Source organism: Mustela lutreola, chromosome 7 (assembly GCF_030435805.1).
Source record: "Mustela lutreola isolate mMusLut2 chromosome 7, mMusLut2.pri, whole genome shotgun sequence".
NCBI classification, from domain to species: Eukaryota; Metazoa; Chordata; class Mammalia; order Carnivora; family Mustelidae; genus Mustela; species Mustela lutreola.
Genome location: NC_081296.1, coordinates 63,257,675 through 63,277,897, shown reverse-complemented (window position 1 = coordinate 63,277,897; position 20,223 = coordinate 63,257,675). Strand labels below are relative to the sequence as shown.

General features: G+C 37.3%; 1 protein-coding gene across 3 annotated transcripts in view; it reads right to left on the bottom strand.

The window, feature by feature from the left end:
- Nucleotides 1-20,004, bottom strand: part of CDIN1 (CDAN1 interacting nuclease 1) — a 203,406-nt gene extending 183,402 nt beyond the window's left edge. Inside the window, exon 1 of one of the 3 annotated variants that reach the window (XM_059181110.1) lies at nt 19,438-20,004. In XM_059181110.1, coding sequence (XP_059037093.1) covers nt 19,438-19,538 — 101 coding nt within the window. In that variant the 5' untranslated portion in view covers nt 19,539-20,004. The remainder of the gene's footprint in view (nt 1-19,437) is intronic. The other 2 variants (XM_059181112.1, XM_059181109.1) reach the window with 2 other exon arrangements.
- Nucleotides 20,005-20,223: the final 219 nt, after the last annotated feature.

Here is a 20,223-nt window from a genome sequence, read left to right as displayed (position 1 = left end):
CCAGGGACAAAACCCTGCTGAAATTCTCCCCACACACAACAGTAGGAGTTTTATAAAATCTAAGTCCAGACAATTTCCAATTCAAATGCCCAACATAGCATGACCTTTGTCAGATCTCTGAGCCCAAGATGCACCCATGATTTTTTATTCTAACCAGCACAGACATTAGACAGGGCACTACTGCTAAGCAGGAGGTTCAATATTTGCATGCTCTTCTATTGTGAAAATGTAACAGTGACAGCACTGTGTCAAATTCTTTTCCCTCTAGAACTTTAACTCCATAGGAGAGGCATGGCTGACAGATGACTCCCCAACATCTGTGTTATGTACACTGCACAGCTGAGGAGCCCCGGATCACTGTCAGAACATTGCAGAGATGACCTGTGCCTTTCTTATGCCTTCTTCTTCTCTCTGCCCACCCCCCACAAACATATATATATATAAATATCTACAATACAAATTGTGCGATTTTTAACAAAATGTAAAAATGGCAAGACAGATTAACATAATTTATAGTCATTAAGCTGTTCACGTAGCAGCTCAACATATGTTGTATAAATGTCCTATACCGAATAATTTATCAGATCTGACACAGTGCACATCATATTGTTTTATTTAATACACTTACTAAAATTTCATGGATCAAACATCACTTCTGAAAGCACAGAGAAAGCACTAGAAAATATTTATTCATTTCCCGTGATTTATTTTGATTACCCTTACAGCTACATGATAAAGTGGAACTCACAAAATTACAAGGTTAAGGTTTACACTGCCATTGCTTCATCTACTAAAATATAACAAATGGCTCCATGTCTGTGTTATATTTTACTTTCATTTAGTGTTAAGTAGTACACTAGGCTAAGCACTTAGCTGCCTACTGAATATTTTAATATTTTTAAATAGGACTTAAACATCCTGACCCAAAGAGTGGGAGCTTCAGAAACAATCTTGGGAAAGAATACCAAGTCCTTTGTATGTACTCGACAGAACAGTACTGGCCAAAATAAAAAAAACACACTTTTAAGTTACCTCTTCCACAAAAGAGATTATAGAGGGATGCCTGAGTGGCACAGGCAGTTAAGTGTCCGACTCTTAGTTTTGGCTCAGGTCATGATCTCAGGGTTGTGGGATCGACCCCCAAGTCAGGCTCCACACTCAGCACGTTGTTGGCCTGAGATTCTCTGTCCCTTTCCCTCTGCCCCTCCTGCTAGTACTGTCTCGCTGTCTCTCAAATAAATAAATATTAAAAAGAAAGAGAGAGAGAGATTATGGAAATAAACATTGGCCCATATTAGAAAGTTGGTAGGAATTCACTGACTGCACAAAGGACCACAATACCATGGTAGGTTCTCAAAGAAAGAGTTGGAAGACAAAATGACAGCAAAACACATGGCTCCTAACTTTGAGGAATTCACAATCGATTAAATAGAAAGTGAAAGACAGGAATGTATACATTTCAAATGAACAGGTAAAACTAACTACAATGGTTAAAGCAAAAAAAAAAAAAAAAAATCTTAGTGGATCTGAGCGAATATTCAAATATTCAAAGGACACACACACATACACACACACAAAAGTAGGGGAGGGAAAGGGAAAGAAAAAGTTAGAGAAGGAAGTAGACATTGGCACTCAAAACTCTCATTCATCAATCCTCCTTTAAAAGGTTTCATCTGGAGACAGGTCTCTCAGACAAGGAAGATGAGAAGAAAAGGAAGATATAAAGATCAAAGATGGGAGATGAGAGCCTGAAATAGAAAAGGCCAATAGACCTCTTCAAGAAAATCACAAATGTTTGTTGGCCTGATCATTTTTGAGAGAACCATTACAGATTTTACCAGATCAAATGCGTTGGGAAAGAAAATTAGGAAAATAAAAACGTAAGCAAAAAACAAAACCTGTTTCAATTTCCAATGAACTGTAGTTTATTGCAAATTTATTTCCAATAAAATGCAGTAAAAATGAGATAAAGACAAGAAAAAGATCTTTCTCAGGAACTAGGTTTTATTTTCATTTATGGGCAATAAGCATCCCAGGCTAGCTAAAAAATAATCATCTTCCCACAAGGATTACTCCTAGGTACCCAAAGAGCCTTCATCTGTTTCAAGGTGTAGACACTGCAGTCCAGAAGCAAGACTTAAGCCTCCCTAAAACTTTGCCATCAAAACTTACCATCATGTGACATGTGAGGTGGAGCAGAAAACCATGGAGCCATATTATATTGTATTATAAGTCAGGCATCAGAGTGACTTCAGATGAATAACAGGTTACGGTAAAAATACTGAAGGGTCTATCCTTAGAAAGGAAAGATAAAGACTATGAAGTCAAATAGAGTTCAATATAAAAACAGTAAAACTCCAATCTCCCAAAAGAAAAGAACGAATAATAGGAAAATCATCTTGTTCAGTTTAATGCGTGGTGATAATGGCACCTGAAAAATCACTGGTAAAGAACAATTTAACCCTTCCTGCTTTATGTCAGAGCAAAACCACTTCACCCATATTGAAGGGTTTATATGAAGATGAGCTGTAGCACTAATAGACAGCTTTTAGAATTGGGGGAGGGAATGCATAAAAAAAAAAAAAACCTCAACAAGAGTTAATTGAGCGCATTGAAGAAAAGAAGAACAGGTTTGAGTGTTGCAAATTCTTGCTGGGACCCTTATCATCACCATCACTCTGGCATTTTATTTCTAGACAAGAAATATATTTTACCTTTCTGAGATTATTTTCTGGTTACAAGCCAACCATTATGAACCTTTCAGTGAATCACTGAATAGGGCACTTAAAGGGATAAACAATTATAAAAATAACTCTGTCACAAGCGCATACATTTTATTTTATTTAGTGATGTAATAAGCTTAGGGGCATATATCAGGTCCAAAATGGTCTTGGTCATTAATTTAAGCAATAAATCATAGGTCTTGCCAACAATGACGGCAAACAGATGCTAACAAGGAAATGTATTATTTAATATTGCCATGTGTTATAAAAATGTAAGTGTGTTTAAGACATGTCTTAAATTTTTATAATAATATGCATTTAATACATTACTGTTTTGACACATGCAGGAATCAGATTTATAGGTCCCATTCCGTAGCTTCTTCTTCTGTGAACATGAGAGCATATTCTGTATTTTTTTTTTAAACAAGAGGGGAAACCCTTAAAGTGCATGCTTGCAACAATATCTAATTGGTTGTCTTGCTGTTTTGTAGTAAATAATGTCAACACTGAAACTCATTAAAAAGAATGAATCTACACACTTTGCCAGAATATAAAAATAGAACATTTTAAAATTATAATTTCTAAAGAAACACTATAGGCTAAGAAGTATAAGAGCACTCTTTAATCAAGTTGGCAACTACTTTTTTTTTTTTCATTTATTTTGAGCTGTTCTGCATGACACAAGACAAAAATTTACTAACTTGATTAATGAGTAAAGTTCAATGTTAAAAAATGTGGAAGTAACTGGGTAAGAAAAAAAAATCCTACTTTATAATTGTATCTTCATTCAAATATCCTAAGACTCAAAGAGCATCTCAAAACACAAACTTATTTAAAACTGAGTCTCTCTATCCAAATTATGCCAAACTGTAATATTCACCTTCTAATATTTCCTTTCTGATCAGAAGGCTGACATCTCTTACCAGTGGGTTCAATCCTCCTAAGGAAAGGGCTTGTGAGTTAAGAAGGGAATTAGAGCTTAAGGAACTAATCAAAAGACTCTTAAAAAAAAAATAAATAAAGAGCTTTTTTACACCAACAAGATGCCAGCTCCTCTAGAAGCATTTTTTATTTGCACAATATTTTGTCTGAGTGCCCTTTTCCATCCACTCTCCCAACTGCCGGCATGGTCTTCCCCCTTTCTTATGTAGGCAAGAGTCCATGCTTTAGAACACTTGAAAAAGCAGTGCTTGGAGTATGGAAACTAAATTTTCTTCATTAAATCTACTGAAGCAGATATTAAAAATGCATTTAATATACTGGCAATGGTCGGTGGGCACCGCTGACTGTGACAGGCCGGTTACTGATGATGTGCCATCAGATGGCCTTCTCAGCAGGCGCCTGGGTCTCAGGCTGCTGAAGGACAGCAATATCTTCCCTTGTGTGTAAGCTCTATTCATCTCCCAAGTATTTACTAAATCACAGGCCTCTGCACACATAGCCTACGTTTCAGCGTATGCTAACAAATGATGGATGGCCTCGTCAATTCATTATGTCCTGAAAGCATGGTTTCCTGCCATTCCAATCATCAAACCTCAGTGCTTCAGCGCTGATCAGTCCCGGGGAATATATTTTGCAGGCTCGATTAAAAGAGTAGAAGTTCTTTCCATTAGAGGCTCTGACACTTTCCCCAACTGTTTACTGCTTCTAACAATTATTTGGGGAGAATATTCCCTAAGTGTTCACACAATATAATACTGACAGGTTGTTTTTTTTTTTTTCTTTGATGTTTGCTAAGGTGTAATTTACCTATGACAAAACAGTAGAGATATTTAATAGTGAAATTTGTGTTTTAAAATAATTTCCCTTTTATGTACAGCAAGAAAAACCTTAAAAATATTTTATATCATGTAATATTCTAATGTAAATGCATTAGTGGATGCATTTCAAAGGAACCTCCAAGGGAATAACCAGTCTCTAAATCATCTAAACCTTTTAAGACAATAATTCATAAGAGTTCTCTTAATTATAATCTAGATAAAGGTACAAACTATTTAAAAATTCTTCTGACAGTTCCAAAGTTAGAGAATAAGAGTTCAACTTGTCAAAGAAATAAACCTCTTAAAAGAAGATATATTTTCCTTTCCAAGGTTATATGTGTCAGTTGTCTTTTCTTTAAGTCATAAGAACATTTTTATTTTTAGCTATGGCTTATCTATGGAACAGAAAATAATAGCACACTCATACCTTTCACTCAGAAACAGTAAACTTTATAAATAAACAGACGAACTTACCACAACTAAACATATATCTGGGCTTTGAGGAAATGGGGTAGTGTTAAAGAGCTAAACAACTTACTATAAATAAGCTCCTGAAAAGGCTAAAAATTAAAAAAAAAAAAAAAAAAAAAAAGTGCCGGACTCCCATTGAGCCAATAGCCAGGTAGGCTCTGAAGTACCCACAATCAGCGTCAGCTCTGCCATTCACTTCAACCTTGACCTCAAGATTAAGCTCACTTTTATTGCACACAAAGGTCACCTGTATTAGGTCAAAATTCAAAGTCCCTTGTCAGAAAAGGTTGATATATTCCAACCTTTCCTTCTCCATGCATCAAATTTTTCATGGTAAAGTCATATTCAGCAGACAGTATATTCAGCAATTTATTGTGCCATTGTAATACAATGCAGAATACAATTGTCCAAAAAGCTATAACATGAATAAAATATTTTCCATGACAATGTACCAAATCTAGACTCCTTACACACCCTTAACAGATGATATAAAACTAACCAAGTCTCATTTTCACACTTCAGAAGAGTTATAAGGCATTGTCCTCAAAATACATTCCATAGTACAATTATGACTTTTCTATTACCTTTGACTTCAGGCACCATTTTTCAGAGTACCATTCAAATTTTTAAGTATTATTATTATTATTATTATTAAACACAATGATTTCTAACCAGTTTTGATACCTTTATTCTCATCCGGTCTAAGTAACTTAAGTGAAGTATGGAGTAGGTCTATATCTTAAAGCCTCTCCTCAATGGAGAACCTAGAAGATAGGCTCCACGATAAATAGAATAGAAGAGGGGAAGAATTACTACCTAGCCCAATTCATTATTATTGTAATGATATGATCAGCAGAACTGCACAAATAAGATAAATTAAGCAAATTCTTTGCAGGCAGCATTCTAGAATACATTGTAAATAATAACCAAAGCCTTAAGGGCAATATATCTATTTTCTTTAAAAGGTTTATGCAATCCCTTTGTGTTTACCTCAAGGTCTTTTCATAATCAGTAGCATGAAAAGATTTTAAGATTATTGAAAAAGCACTCAATCTTCAAATTTATTCATATCTACATTAAACACTAAAACCAGTGTCCACACTCATGTTATGATCTGGAGATCCCACAAGATCTCCATGCCCCGAAAGACTTTTACCTGAACTCACATAATTTCTGGACTCCAGCTACGTCCTGGTGGCAGAACCCTGACTCCAAAACTGGTGTCCATCCTAATATCTCTCTTAAGTTCATAACCACCTTGCTATCAAGGTGGGGTGGGAATGTAAAAGAGATTCTAGAATTTGACAGTTTATATTTCAGTTGTAATTAGACAAGAAAATACCTAAAATTTTTCAGGTTTTAATATTCACACTTACTCGACCGGGGGTGGAGGGAGGTGGGGAGGAGAATCAACCTAAACCTACATATCCTCATCTGTCATCCCCCCCGCAAAATCCCATCTTGGTTGCCATTATCATCTAAGGACTTCACTGTAACTTAGTAAAAGTAGGTTTCTTATTATCCTGGGATTAAATGGGAAACATTTTGGCAACCTAGAAAATAAAGGGGCTTGTTTTAGGTAAAATTTTTTCAGTTCTGATGTCCTGAGTCTAATTATTATAAGCATAAATACCACTGCAATGAGCATCATTAAATCAATGTTAGCAATAACAGAAACAGAAAAATTTATTTAGCACAGTATTAGGAACTATGTTACTCATTTTATAGGTACTACCTCATTTCAATTTCATAACAATCCCATTTCACAAATAAGACACCAAGACATGAAGAAAGTTACCCAAGGTCACCCAGCAAGTAAGTCATGAACCCAGAATTCATAAGTCTATTTCCAGAACCAAGCTCTTTAAGCCAATTTATAAAACTGGCTTTATAACAAAAAACTGAACCGCCTCCTGGAGTTCCCAATAATGGGTTTTGCCTCCTATCAATTTATAAAATAACTAATCATAAGCAGAGAGAGCTGATAAAGCACTCAAGGTCAAGAACAGGCTGTAACATCTCTGCCAAACTCAATACCACCTGGCCAGCCCACTCATGTGGGGCTATCCCCACAAAGAATTTCTCCTCTTATTCTAAAATGCACATATTCTTGCCTAATGTTAATTTTATTATCTGTTTTAGCTGTACACTGTCATATTACTTTATTACTGACTCTTTAAATGTAGAAAAGAAACACATTTGAACATGTGATAATTGAGTCTTTAGAAAATTGTACAAAATCAAATTATAATCAACTGGGTATCTTCTCATTTGTTTTTCATTATAATTATAAAGATGCTTTATTTTCTTTTTATACTAGAGTAACTGCCAACTGAAGATGTAACAGCTAAGCTTGAAGTTTCTAAAAAAAAATAATTTCTGACATGATAAACCCTCAGGTATACCACTGGAACATTTCCAAATTCCTAGAGAGAGTAAAGAATCACTGTAATATCCCTAAAGTTAGCTAATTAATTTGTTTTGAAAGGAATCAATTTTCCTTAAATGAGACATACATATATGTTTGTTTTTTTTTTCTTTTTCAACCAAGCAGCATTTTTCTCAGGTCAGTTCAATCAAACGCCCATTATGATATGTATCATAACATCAATAATATACTAGGTACTTCTAAGGCTCAAAACTGGCAGGGGCACCTGGGTGGCTCAGTGGGTTAAGCCTCTGCCTTCGGCTCAGGTCATGGTCTCAGAGTCCTGGGATGGTGCCCCGCATCAGGCTCTCTGCTCAGCGGGGAACCTGCTTCCTCCTTCCTCTCTGCCTGCCTCTCTGCCTGCTCGTGATGTCTCTCTCTGTGTCAAATAAATAAATAAAATCTTAAGAAAAAAAAAACAAAACTGGCATTCTAGTTCCCACATAAACTATAGTGGGGAAAAAATATATGTATGCTCTCTTTGAACAAAAAAAAAAGGGGGGGAGCCCAACAAAAGTATTATAAGAATAAATGAAATATAGATGTAAGCATTTTGAAAAGGGATTTTCAAGATCCCTTTTAGGAAAAAAGCTATAAAAAAAAACAAATAGAATAAATTGGATTAAGAAAACTCTGGAAAAGACATGTTACAGGGCCATAATGTACAATGCAAAAGTCTCAGATTGGTGATGGTATGCAGTGGTGTTGGGGGTGGGGCTTAAGAAATGCCTTTGGTGGCAGTGGGGAGAGCCCAGGTTTGTCACAAGTTAGCCAATTTCTGTGGTGTAAACACCCCTACTGCTTCTAATTTTAAGCTATTAGATGGGAGGTCACAGCTTGTAGAGTCAGGAAAAGATACTTATCATCAGCTCTCAGAAGCCAGAAAGAGCCAGCTCCAGCACTCACTGACTGTGGGCCAAATTCAGCCCACAGATTTGCTCTGTTTGGCAAGAAAACCATTGGCCCACAGTGTCTTTAAAAGTTCCAACAAATGGACAACATTCAAAACTCAGAGTATTTTTTTCTAAAAGTGAGATAGAGAGCTGTTTTCTAGGGAATAAAAGACTCAGCAGCATGGGGCATAAGGTAGCGGCTGCCACATTAGTACACACAACTGTTCTTTCATGAACCCAGAATCCCAACCAGGCTAGCTTCATTCATTCATTCCTGTTGGTACCTGACCAGCTCCTCAAGAGACAGGAATCTAAGATTTCTAGTTAAAGAGCACAGAGGAAGAGTTTTACCTGCACGTGTGTAACTTTGTCCAGATCACCGGGTAGCACTGCTCCCTCGGTGCATCACAACATTAACTGATTTGACTAGATGATCGCTAATTGGTTTTCAATGCAACGCTCAGAAGTCACTGAATCTAAAATAATAAGAGAAGTATGCAGGTCCCTCTGGAGAAACTTCTGTGATTTGCACCAAAGAGTCTCCAACATGTCCATCATGGTGCAAACAAAAACTGGAGGGGAAATGGATTTTATTTTTAGATATGTATTTTAGCTGGCCTCAGGAAATAAGAATCCAGATACTGGTGACTTCACGAGTTAAGAAATGATGTTTGTGAGCTATTTGTTACATCTAAACTGTAAGAGTCTGTGGGGTTTTTTAATGCTATCCCATGAAGAGTCTCTCTCATATTCCCAGTCCATTTACTATCTTTGCTAAATGGGGCTTGAAATGTAAGTTAATTTCAAATTTTATTAGCTTTCTCCTCCCAATATTATCAGCAAAAACAAATAACAGTGTAGTACACCTTGACAAAAGATGACATCAGCTTGGAAGAGGTATAGACAGAAGCAAAAAATAGAAAAAAAAAAAATCGCCAGTCTAATTTCACATGATTGTAGGAAGATCCATTTAAGTGATGCTTTACTCCACCACGTCCCATCTACCAAGCCTACCCCTACAAAGAGCCTTATTCCCCTTCTAGTCTTAAACACCATCTTATAAGTTAGGGAATCTCAGGAGGCTAAGGTGTGGCACAGGCATGAGTGACAAAACAAAGAGATTTCACTCTGTCTCTATTCATCCTGGCACTGAAGTTGGGTATCCACAGCATTCCTAGATTAAACATCCCCAGCTCTACCTGAGAGTGATCATAAATATTCATGACAAACATAATTCAGGAGTTTGCCGAGTGTAAATCTGAATCTTTCCTACCAACAGCCTGATTTGGGGAAGACCAAGTCAATTAGCTACTAAGCGAGCTCAACCAAACACCCGCATCACAAAGCTTCAGACCTTTGCCATCCACTCTAGTGCTAGCTGCATATTTGGGGATTCCAACAATCATGAAGTGATGACCCTTGTAAATATCAAAGGTGTGCTATTTCCTAAAGCAGAATAAATACAAGAGTAGAGTATATATCTCATCCTTTCTTGAACCTGGAGCACGGGACAAGTCTCAACAATAATAAAAATAAATACATGAGAAATAGATGAGTTATGTTGGGGGGAGGAAAGGGTGACAATGCACCATGTATTTTTAAGTCTTAATCTTGTGTATCACTACTGTTCCCAGGAAAACCTTAGAAAAAGCTCAAGCTTCATACAGAATCACGCCAATCAGCAGGGGCCAGCACTTGGTCAGGGAAAGACTCAGTACTTTTGACAGTATCAAAAAACATGAAACCAATTACTTTTTCCTCTGCTTGTACTGCTTTCTCAGACTCAAAATATTTATTTCCATGGTCTTGAAGTTATGTCTCTAACTTTAAAAGTTTTCAAACATTTTAGCAGCTGAATCTCAATATTGAAAACACAGGGGAAAAAAGATATTTTAACATTTTACTTTGGATAGAAAATTGCAGACCTCTCCATTATCTCAATGATATTTCAGGTGTTTATCAGGTCATGATTTGAATACCAAACTTAGGTTAAAAAACAAACAAAAAACAAAAAAATTTATGCGCTGCTGGGAAACCAGAAGGACAGAAAAGATCAGCCCTCAGGCAAGGGAAAACACTTGAAAAAGATGACAATGTCAATAGTGTCACTGTTTTCTGGCAGGAAGGAAGCTCTAAGTTATGAAGAACTATTATCTCTTTAATATAGTATATCAAGAAGCCTCCTGAAAGGTCGGAATGGAAGGAAACAGGAAAGGAAAAAAAGAGGCAGTATTTAGTTCCTAAAAGTGGCTAGGAAAGGGTTGGACTTCTGACCAGCTATGTACTGTCTTTAATACACAAGGTACAGACTGCTCCCTGCTGCTCTCGAAGCCCATGGAGCGAGGAAACCATCCTGGAGCCAGCTGTCTACTCTGTTCCCCTGAGAAATGGATACTCGTCATTCAGTTGGAAGCTGTACCCCAACACCTTTACTGTGTTCATTGTGTACCAGCTCATGGTAGAAGCAATCTGACAGCAGAAAGAGAGAAAGATACATTGAATTAAACATTTGAAAACATTTCCTTTCAGGAAAAAGCCAACTGAAAATAAAGGAATATTTATTCTTTACCTGTCTCCCATATGATTTTCACACCTGTATATGACTTTTATACGTTAAGGTCATTTTTCCCACTTATTCCCACTATTCTTATACTGTTAAAGTATTTGATTGTTCTGTTTCTAAGGAAAATTCAACAAATATGGCAAAACTGCACAAAAGGTGTGATAAAAATACACTTTTAAATTCAGTCAACATTTGTTGAAAGTCAAATTTTAAGATATTATTACCCTAAACATCAATTGAATATTTTTCTCCTAGGGAGATATAGAATTCCTCTTTATTGTATCTGTAAACATTCTGAGATGAGTTATTACTTAGTAGACTGAGGTTTGATGCCTGAATATAGACTTTAAAATGAAGCCAATAATCTAATAAGATAAAATTTTTCTCCTCAAACTAGTAAGAAATAGCATGTACGTTTGTCTCAAGATAACATTATCTGAGATTTTCTCCAAATACTCCTTCATAGAAATTCAAGCTCATTTCACTTTTGCAACTATGTGAATCCAAAAAGGCACAGATATCTGATCAAAGCACAAGGTGTCATATCCTTTATAAAATAACCTTCCAGAAGAATTTTAAAGCTAGGCTAATATGCAACAATAAAATAAAAACCTGAAATGTTATGAAATAAAAAATCATATTTTAAAAGATGACCAAAGGAAATACATGAAATAACCACATTCTTTTCTTAGGCCACTTTTTAGGCAGATTTCTTTTCCAATTTGCCCTAAAGATCAATATATAAATACTCCTCTATATATTTTTAAGTATATGCTTACTATTTTTTGAAGGTCATGTAAATCAGTTATGTTTCCTCAGCAAAACCACCAAAAGAACTTCCAGCTCAATAAAAGGCTGACTGACTTTTTCTCCCTTTACAGGCTATTCTCACTCATTATTTTGGAATTTCGTTGTACCACAACATTATCAAAAGAATAGAAAATTGACCACAAATTGAGAATCAACTATCAATTCAACTGAGAGAACAAGCGAATAGGAATAATCTTCCAATTTAAGTAAATCACTATTAATTATACACTGCAATGTACTACTGTAATTCTTAAAAATCAGTGCATCTGGGTTCAAAAGTTTGGTTTCCTTTCTTTTAAATGACACTATATATTACTATGAGAGATTTAAGACAAGTTTCTGATATCTGGGCCGTATTCAACTGAAGATTAAATCCATGTGTTCAGAGCCATACAATCAACTGATCCGTATCAAAGCAAAATTTTGTTTTATGTTTCAAAAGGCTTATACTCAGACATTTCTTCTACTGTAGGCGAGCTACTAAATTCTAATAATAACAATAATCATATTTACCATCCATTAAATACTTACCAGAACGTTTACACTATGCTAAGTGTTTTACATGCCTTATTTTATTTAATCCTCACCACAGACTTAAGGAACTGAACGGTGAGAGGCAATCCACAGAGTTAAGAGTTAAGAGTCTGCAGTTATACTCTGCCTGGGTTTGAATCCCACTTCTTCTACCTCTTAGCAATGGAGCTCTGTCCCTTTTTTTTTTTTTTTTTTTTTTTTTTTTAACAGACGAGGCAACTGTGACTCAGATAAAAGTGGCAAAGCCAGGTCACTCCCCAAGAACAAATAGTCATAGGAAGCAAAAAAACAATAAAATATAAGGCTCCCCATGGGACAAGAGAATAGCTTAAAATGCATCACTGGTGGTGGGGGATAACATTATTCAAAAAAGGGTAACTGTAGTCAATGGCAGAACCAAATTAAACTACACCACGTTGAACAAATGTAAAACTTAAATAAAATTGTGTTTGTCCCAAGCCCGTCCCTCTGCTACTCCACTCCTAACCAGACTGGACTGTAGGTCCACCATTAAGTCCCACTAAGTTCTACCCTGGCAAATACAAAATAGAACCAGCCCTAACTCCAGTTCTCAGATAAAGTAGGTGAAGATCTCAAGAAAATGAGCCAACAAGTTTTTAACTACTCCTTGTGAAATTTCTCTAGGAACAGCCTCATATGAGTAAATGGTTGCCTATACTATGATCCAAGACTGGAAAAACAGTAGATGTCGTGGGCCAAGACAGAAAATCATACTTAAGAATGGGGAAGGCACTCTTAGAAACAGCTGAGCCAGGATCCCTGAGGGAAAAGATATACAGTGAGGTAAAGACAAGAATTTGCTTAGAGATGTATGGTATCAAGACTTCTGACTCGTCAGTACAGGCATAAGTAGCAACCAAATAATAAATCCATGACAAGGGAACTCAGGGAAAAATGAAATTTGTGCCAAAGGGCTTAGCTTACCAGCAAAAGAATTTCCAGCCAAGGCATATCTTCTCAAAGACAACCCACTTGACTATACATACATGTACTAAATGTTCCACAAATCCCTTGTGGATTCTGTGATTCTAATAATTAGAGTGACAGATATGTCTTAAAGTCTTTACTCAGATTGGAAGTTATTCAAAATTAATTACTACAATGTTCTGTTTTCTAAAAAATATTCAAATAGTGCCACAGACACAGTGAGCACACAGTGAATTATTACAGATCAAATGCCATGAGAGGTGAATGAACAGCAAGTACCAGTGAAAATCATGAGCCAACTGTGGGATGGATTGTTTCGCATGAAATGGTGGTGGTAGATTATATTAGTTGAAAAGGTATTCCAGTGAGAGAAATAGAAAATCACCATTAGGCAAATACCGGTAATAACAATTTTAAGCAAGAACCACTGATGGATGCTTGTATCAACAGAACAGTGTGATATGATATTTGCATAGACTCAAAGGATATCCCCACAAAGTAATTATTAGAAAGGGAATAGTAGTAATTTTATAATGGAGAAACTTGGCAGACACCACACTTCAACCAAGCGAATAGGGTTAACCTCACTAGCAATAAGACAATATAAAGTCATGCACCCCCTGATGTGAGGTACCGAGAAGGGTACAACAGCATCTCTGTTCTATTTTCTCTCAAAAATGTTTGCTCTCAATCTAATAATGAGAAAACATCAAGTACAAACTTAGGGGCACTCTGCAAAGTCATTGGCCTGCAGTCTTTAAAACTGTCACGATCATAAAAGACAAAAAATAATGGTAAGGCACAGCCACCGACTGGAGGAGCCTAAGAAGACATGACAACTAATTCTAATGTGTGATCCTGGAATAGAAAAGGGATGTGAGTGAAAAAAATGAGCAAAAGTTCAAAACAGGCCTGTAGATTAATTAACCAAACTACATTAAAATTAATTTCCTGATCTTGATCATTTTATTACGGTTATGTCAGATGTTAACACTAGGGGAACCTGTGTGAAAGGTATATTGGCACTCTCTAAGAATCACACACACACACACATATATAATTAGATACATATGTAGTGTTTAGGCAGGAAAATAAAATGTAAAATATAATCTGATTGGACTGGGGGCTTCTACCTGAATAGGAGGTCCAGGAAATAAGCTGGGAGCTGCAAATTAATGAATGTATCCTCAGTGAGTACTTAAATACAGTATGCCTATATTCCTGGGCCCAAAGGGTCCATTACCTGTAAAACTGCAGAACAGAATAGAATAGAATGAGGGTGAATTTTGAAGTTGTACAGTACTAGACATCATAAAGTGTTAGCCCTTCATTTTAAATCGAAGAATTATAAAACCAGGCTCAACATAGTGACTTGTAGAGACATAAATTTGTAATTTTGGTGGAAACAAAGAAGTCATGGATAAGTAAGGCTAGCAGGTAGAAGCCACAGTGAGCATTTGCGGGGGAGGGGATTAAGCTACATCTTTACCTTTGAACATATACTAAAATACACTTCAGCTAGACAGATTAAATATTTGATAAGAAAGAAAGCCATAAAGAATCTAGAAGAAAATTCAGGTGAAGATTCAGTTTTCATGTCTTAGGATAGGGCTTTTTCAGAAAAAAGAACATAAAGTTAAGCATATAAAAAATAGAACAAGGGGTGCCTGGGTGGTTCTGTCAGTTATGTGTCTGCCTTCAGCTCAGATCATGATCTCAGGGTCCTGGGATCGAGCCCCGCACCGGGCTCCCCATTCAGTGGGGAGTCTGCTTCTTCCTCTGCCTCCCCTCACCCACAGCCCTGCTGCTGTTTATGCTCTCACTCTCAAATAAATAAATAAAATCTTTAAAAAGAATTAAAAAAAAAATTGAACAATATTTAAAAGCTAACAACTGGGAAAACATCTGCAACAGATATGACACGTAAAGGATTAACATCCTTAACATATGCAGATCACTAAACAATAACAAATCAATAAACAATAACAGCAAACACTCCAATATAAAATTAGACAAAGGACAGCAGGCAGGTAATTCAAGATGAAGAAAGTTAAGTGGTAATTAAACAAGTGGGGAAATACACAATGTATTATAATTAAAAATGCAAATTACAAAATGTCAATCTTGATCAATCATATTAAAGATTAAATAATGACATGCTTTAATGCTGGCCAAAGTTGTAGATACAGAAACTCCCATGCCCTGGTAATAACAAGATTAGTATAATCTTTTTTTTTTTTTTTTTTTTGAGACACAGAGAGGCGGGGGAGAGATGGGAGAGAAGTAAAGGGAGAGGGAGAAAATCTTAAGTAGGCTCCAGGCCTGAGGGAGCGCAGGGGCTCTCTCTCACAACCCTGAGACCATGTGACCTGAGCTAAAATCAACAGTTGGATGCTTAGCCAATTGAGCCACCCAGGAGCCTCAGTATAATCTTTTTGATACTAATTTGTCAATATACACCAAAACCCTTTAAAACATACATATCCTTTGATTTGAAATAGTTCATGGTTGTCAAAGTGTGGTCAGTGGACTCCAGTGGACTCCTAGAGTCCCTGAAACCCTCTCAGGTGTCTACAAAGTCAAAACTATTTTTACGGAAAAGTAAGACACATGATTTACCTTTTGTGTGAAATTTGTATGGACAGTACAAAAACAATAATGGGTAAAACCTGCCAGCCCCTATGCGGAAATCAAGGCCAGGCTAACTGTTCCAGGAAGTCACTGTAAATTTCACTGCAACATACTGGCAGAACAAAAAAAAAAAAAAAAAAAAAAAAAAGGCCAGTTTCACAATAAGAACATCTTAAGATTCACTAATTAACTTTATTAAATCTCAACCTTTGAATATACATCCTTTTAACATTCTATAGGACAAAAGAAGAAGCAAATACAAAGCACGTCTACATATCCAAATACGATGGCTGACTTAAAGGAGGCTACTTACTGATTGCTGAACCAGCCACTTTTTCCATGGGACACCACATTTTACTTGAACGAACAATGAACAAAGTATAATTATTTAGATTTGGGTGTCTGGAAGACATTTTCTCAAAAATAAACAATGTGAGCCTGTCACTTCAAAGAAAACAAGTGATAATACTTGTTGCAATAATAAAATTTGAGCTTTCAAGTGTAAATTCAAATATTGGAAAACTCTGTACCCATCACCATAAGCTTGACAGATTCAAATCTCACATATTTTTCTGATGAGATCTGTGGGGATATTAACGAATCTGATTTTTCTATACTGTAAAATGAAAGGGGACAACATTTGGAAGATCCACATAATTCACAACCAACATTTTGCAAACAAACAATGCATGATAAAAATGCATGATAAAAAAATGCAATGATAAAAATCATGAATGGGTTGAAGATCCACTCAAAGTTCAAGACAGGCCAATGGACTATAATGTAACAGAGTGAAAAGCTTCATGATATGGTTTCACATTCTACTTTGCAATTAACCTTTGAGAAAATACCACTTGCTAGGTTTTATGTAATAACAAAAATATCCACAATTATCTAAAAGCCTATTAAATTATTCTTCTCTTTTTCAACTACATCTGTCTGAGGCTAGAGTTTTTTCATACTCTTTAATCAAAATAACACATTACAACAGGTTGAATACAGAAGCAGATGTCTTCCTTCTATTTAAGACAGTCACTAAAGAGATCTGCAAAAATGTAAAACAATGCCATTTTCTCACTACTTTTTTGAAATGATGGTTATTAATCAGAAAAATATGATAACACAAAACGGGTTTATTACTGTCATTTTAAAATAAATTAATAAGATTTTTAAAAAATTTTTCCAATTTTAATTTCACCATTTTGGTGAACATCAACAGATGTAGTCTACATAAACAAAAGTTCTTTGGGGTCTTTGAGGCTTATTTAGAGTATAGAGATCTGAACACCAAAAAGTTTAAAAACTACTGATATAGTCACACCCAACATCTGTGGATCTAAAGAAAATAAGCAGATGACTTGGCATTATATACCAAATACATCAGAAAATTTAAAAAAAAAACTTTTGATGTCCAGTAATAAAGAAGTAGATGGCACATATAGAAAGTGGTATTATTTATTTGAAACAAATTGTGAAGTGTTTCATGAGAAGTGCTCACAATATGCTAAGTAAGAATAGGAAGACCTATAAACTATACTAATAAGGGCAGAATTACACTGAAAAAAAGACCATAAGGAAATATATAAATTATTAAAAGAAATTTTCTGGGCATGCAATTATGAGTAATTCTTGTTTTCTTTACTGAGCATGCAAAACTTTTAAAAATAGGAAAATAAAATTTTTAGCAACTTTTGAAAACATTTCTGTACTGGGGACCCTGGGTGGCTCAGTCTGTTAAGCCTCTGATTCTTGATTTCAGCTCTAGTCATGATCTTGGGGTAGGGAGATCAAGCCCTGCATTAGGCTCAGCACTGGGCGAGGTGGAGTCTCTTGAGATTCTCTCTCTCCCTCTCACTCTGCTCCCCTCACACCCGTCCCTGCACATGTGCTCTCTTTTTCAAATAAATAAAATCTTAAAAACAAAAACAAAAACAAAACCATTTTAGTACTTTGATTTTCTTTTTAGTACTTAGTGTATGTGAATACCACCAAAAAATAGTTATCACTGTTATTACTATTAATATGAAGACTAATCAAGGCAGCTTAGTGTAGAATTCTGAACTGTAAGTCAAGAAACCTGTATTTGACATTGTTTTGTCTTTTGACTAAAGGCATTTTGAAAAGTCACTTAACCTATTTAAACCATCAGAAATTATCTATGAGGTCCTTACCTGACTGACTCTAATAAAATGAACTATCAAATCTAAAGGTTGCTCAAGGCCTTTGCAACAACCACCTGTTGTGAAACAGTGCCATCATGAAAACTGTGAAGTCAACTCCCAAAATCACACTGTTAATAGAATTTCCACTCATGCTGCTAAATGACCCTTTAATCTCATCTTTTGCAGAGTAGTAGTATAGACTGTAAAGTTTCCAGTGGAAGAAGAGTTAGTTATTCTCTGAATGGTATTTGGGAAAACTGAAAAATATTTGGCTATGTCATGAATATGGGGGGGGGGGAGCACATAAGAGAATAGGCAACAGAGCATGGTGCCCCAAACAAAGGGCATCCTTCTTTAGTACACTTTCTAAATCCTCTATAAGTATATGGGAAGGTTACTTCTTATGGAGATGAAGCAACAAGGGTGAAAAAAAATAGTGATAAAGAGAAAGAAGTGTGGTAGAAGAGGAGAGGGAAAAGGGAGGCAAAAAGAAAGAGAAGCAAAAATACAGTAGTAATAGGAGACCATAACAAGAGCAGAAGTTCTAAATGTATGCTCCATCTTCAAGCTGCCCAGAAAAATCTACCTGTTCTCTCAGCTAACCAGCTTTCTCCTACTTCACTGTTCATTGGAAGAGTTGGCAAGAGTTAATGAAAGAAAATTAAATCCCAGTTTGTCAATTTTATTCCTTGTTAACAAGTCTGATAAAAGTCTTAGAAACTATAAATGGAAAAATATTGCCTTTAATTATATCTGAATAATACTAAAAAACATTTTATAGATGAGGAAAACGGACTCCTTCAAAAACATTGAGGTCATAAAAGACTTTTACCCTTCAATTTGTACTTTATTAATATCAATTATCCAATAATCTCTTTCTTCAAGAAAACATGTCTTTGGTGATATCTGTGCAAGGGTGGGAAGTATGAAATACCGCTGGAGTATGTATAATATGGTTGTTAAAATGGCCAATCTTGACCCAAGAGTGGAATCCCGAGGGCGTGAGTCTCTCACTGCACTGAGAACCCTGGAGATCACTTAATGGCATTAGAGAGTCGGAGCTGAGCAGGAGGAGGCCCCTTTAGGCCTGTGGTCCCTTGTTTGTTTCCCGGGGCCAGTGGTCCCTTGTTTGTTTCCCGGGGCCATTTTGTATTGCCACTTTGGGAAGGCCCTGCCACCTACCCTTCATCCTTGTTATCTGTCAACTAACCAGACATTTACGAAGCACCTATCATGGGCAGCCATCACCTAGAACGCACCAAGTTTTCAATAAACGTTTGTGGACTTGAATTTCATTTCAAGGCCTTGGGAAGCTGCCAGGGATTCATCCCTTTGAGGGTCTCCTGTGGAAGACAGGTGAAAGAAGAAAGCTCTTCACATCCTTGATCGCCCAACACCAGACACTCCTGTTCCTCCCCGCTCATGGGTGACACGTGGCTCCTAAGCGCTGGCTGGATGCCCGGGCACAGCTGCTGCCGGCAAAGGGCTGTGCGAGCGGAGAGACGGACACTTACCTGGGGAACCTCTGCTTCAGCTTCCTCAGGCTCTGCCTGGTAGGCGGCACAGACACTAGGCACTGGGCTATCTCGTCGTACTGGGCTTTGGTCAGTATCATGTTGGGCCAGGGACGGGAAAGTGGCGGGGACGAGGAAAACACGCCCTGGGCTCCAGCAGCCTTGGTGCCGGGAGACGAGGGGTGGGCAGGCAGCGGCAAGGCGCTGGGTTCTAGTCTTTTTTGGGCTTGCTCCTATACCCCCTTCATCACTAACTTGCACAGCTTAGGCTTCCACCGGCAGCTCGGCGGCGGGGGGCGGGCTGTAGACCCGATTGCCCTACCATGGCTTTCTGAGCAGCCGCAGTAGGCCCGGCCGAAGGCAACCCGCCGCCATGATAGTTAAGGGCAAAACAACCAGGAAGGAGCTGCCGTCAGCAGAGGTGGCGCCTAAATCTCTGCGGACTGGTGTCCGGGCTCCGTTCACCTGGGATCAACCTGGTCTGTTCGCGGAATGCGTACTCTCCCAGCTACCAGCAATCAGGGAGCGTTAGCTCACAAACCGGGCAGCAGGGCACAAAAGCGTCCCATGATCCTCAAGCTTGAGGCCCAGAAAGCGACGGCTTGGGCGCGCCATTTGAATACGCTTCCAAACGCGCCGTTTTAGCTCAGCTCCAATCGGAGGCCAGCAAAGAATGTCGTCTGCTCCGAGGTCTCTCCGCCCTCTGCGAGCAGGAGCCGGACAGGTAATCCCCGCTGGGACAGCTGTAGACGCACAGCTTGGCTTGTGTCCGGCAACTTCTGCAGC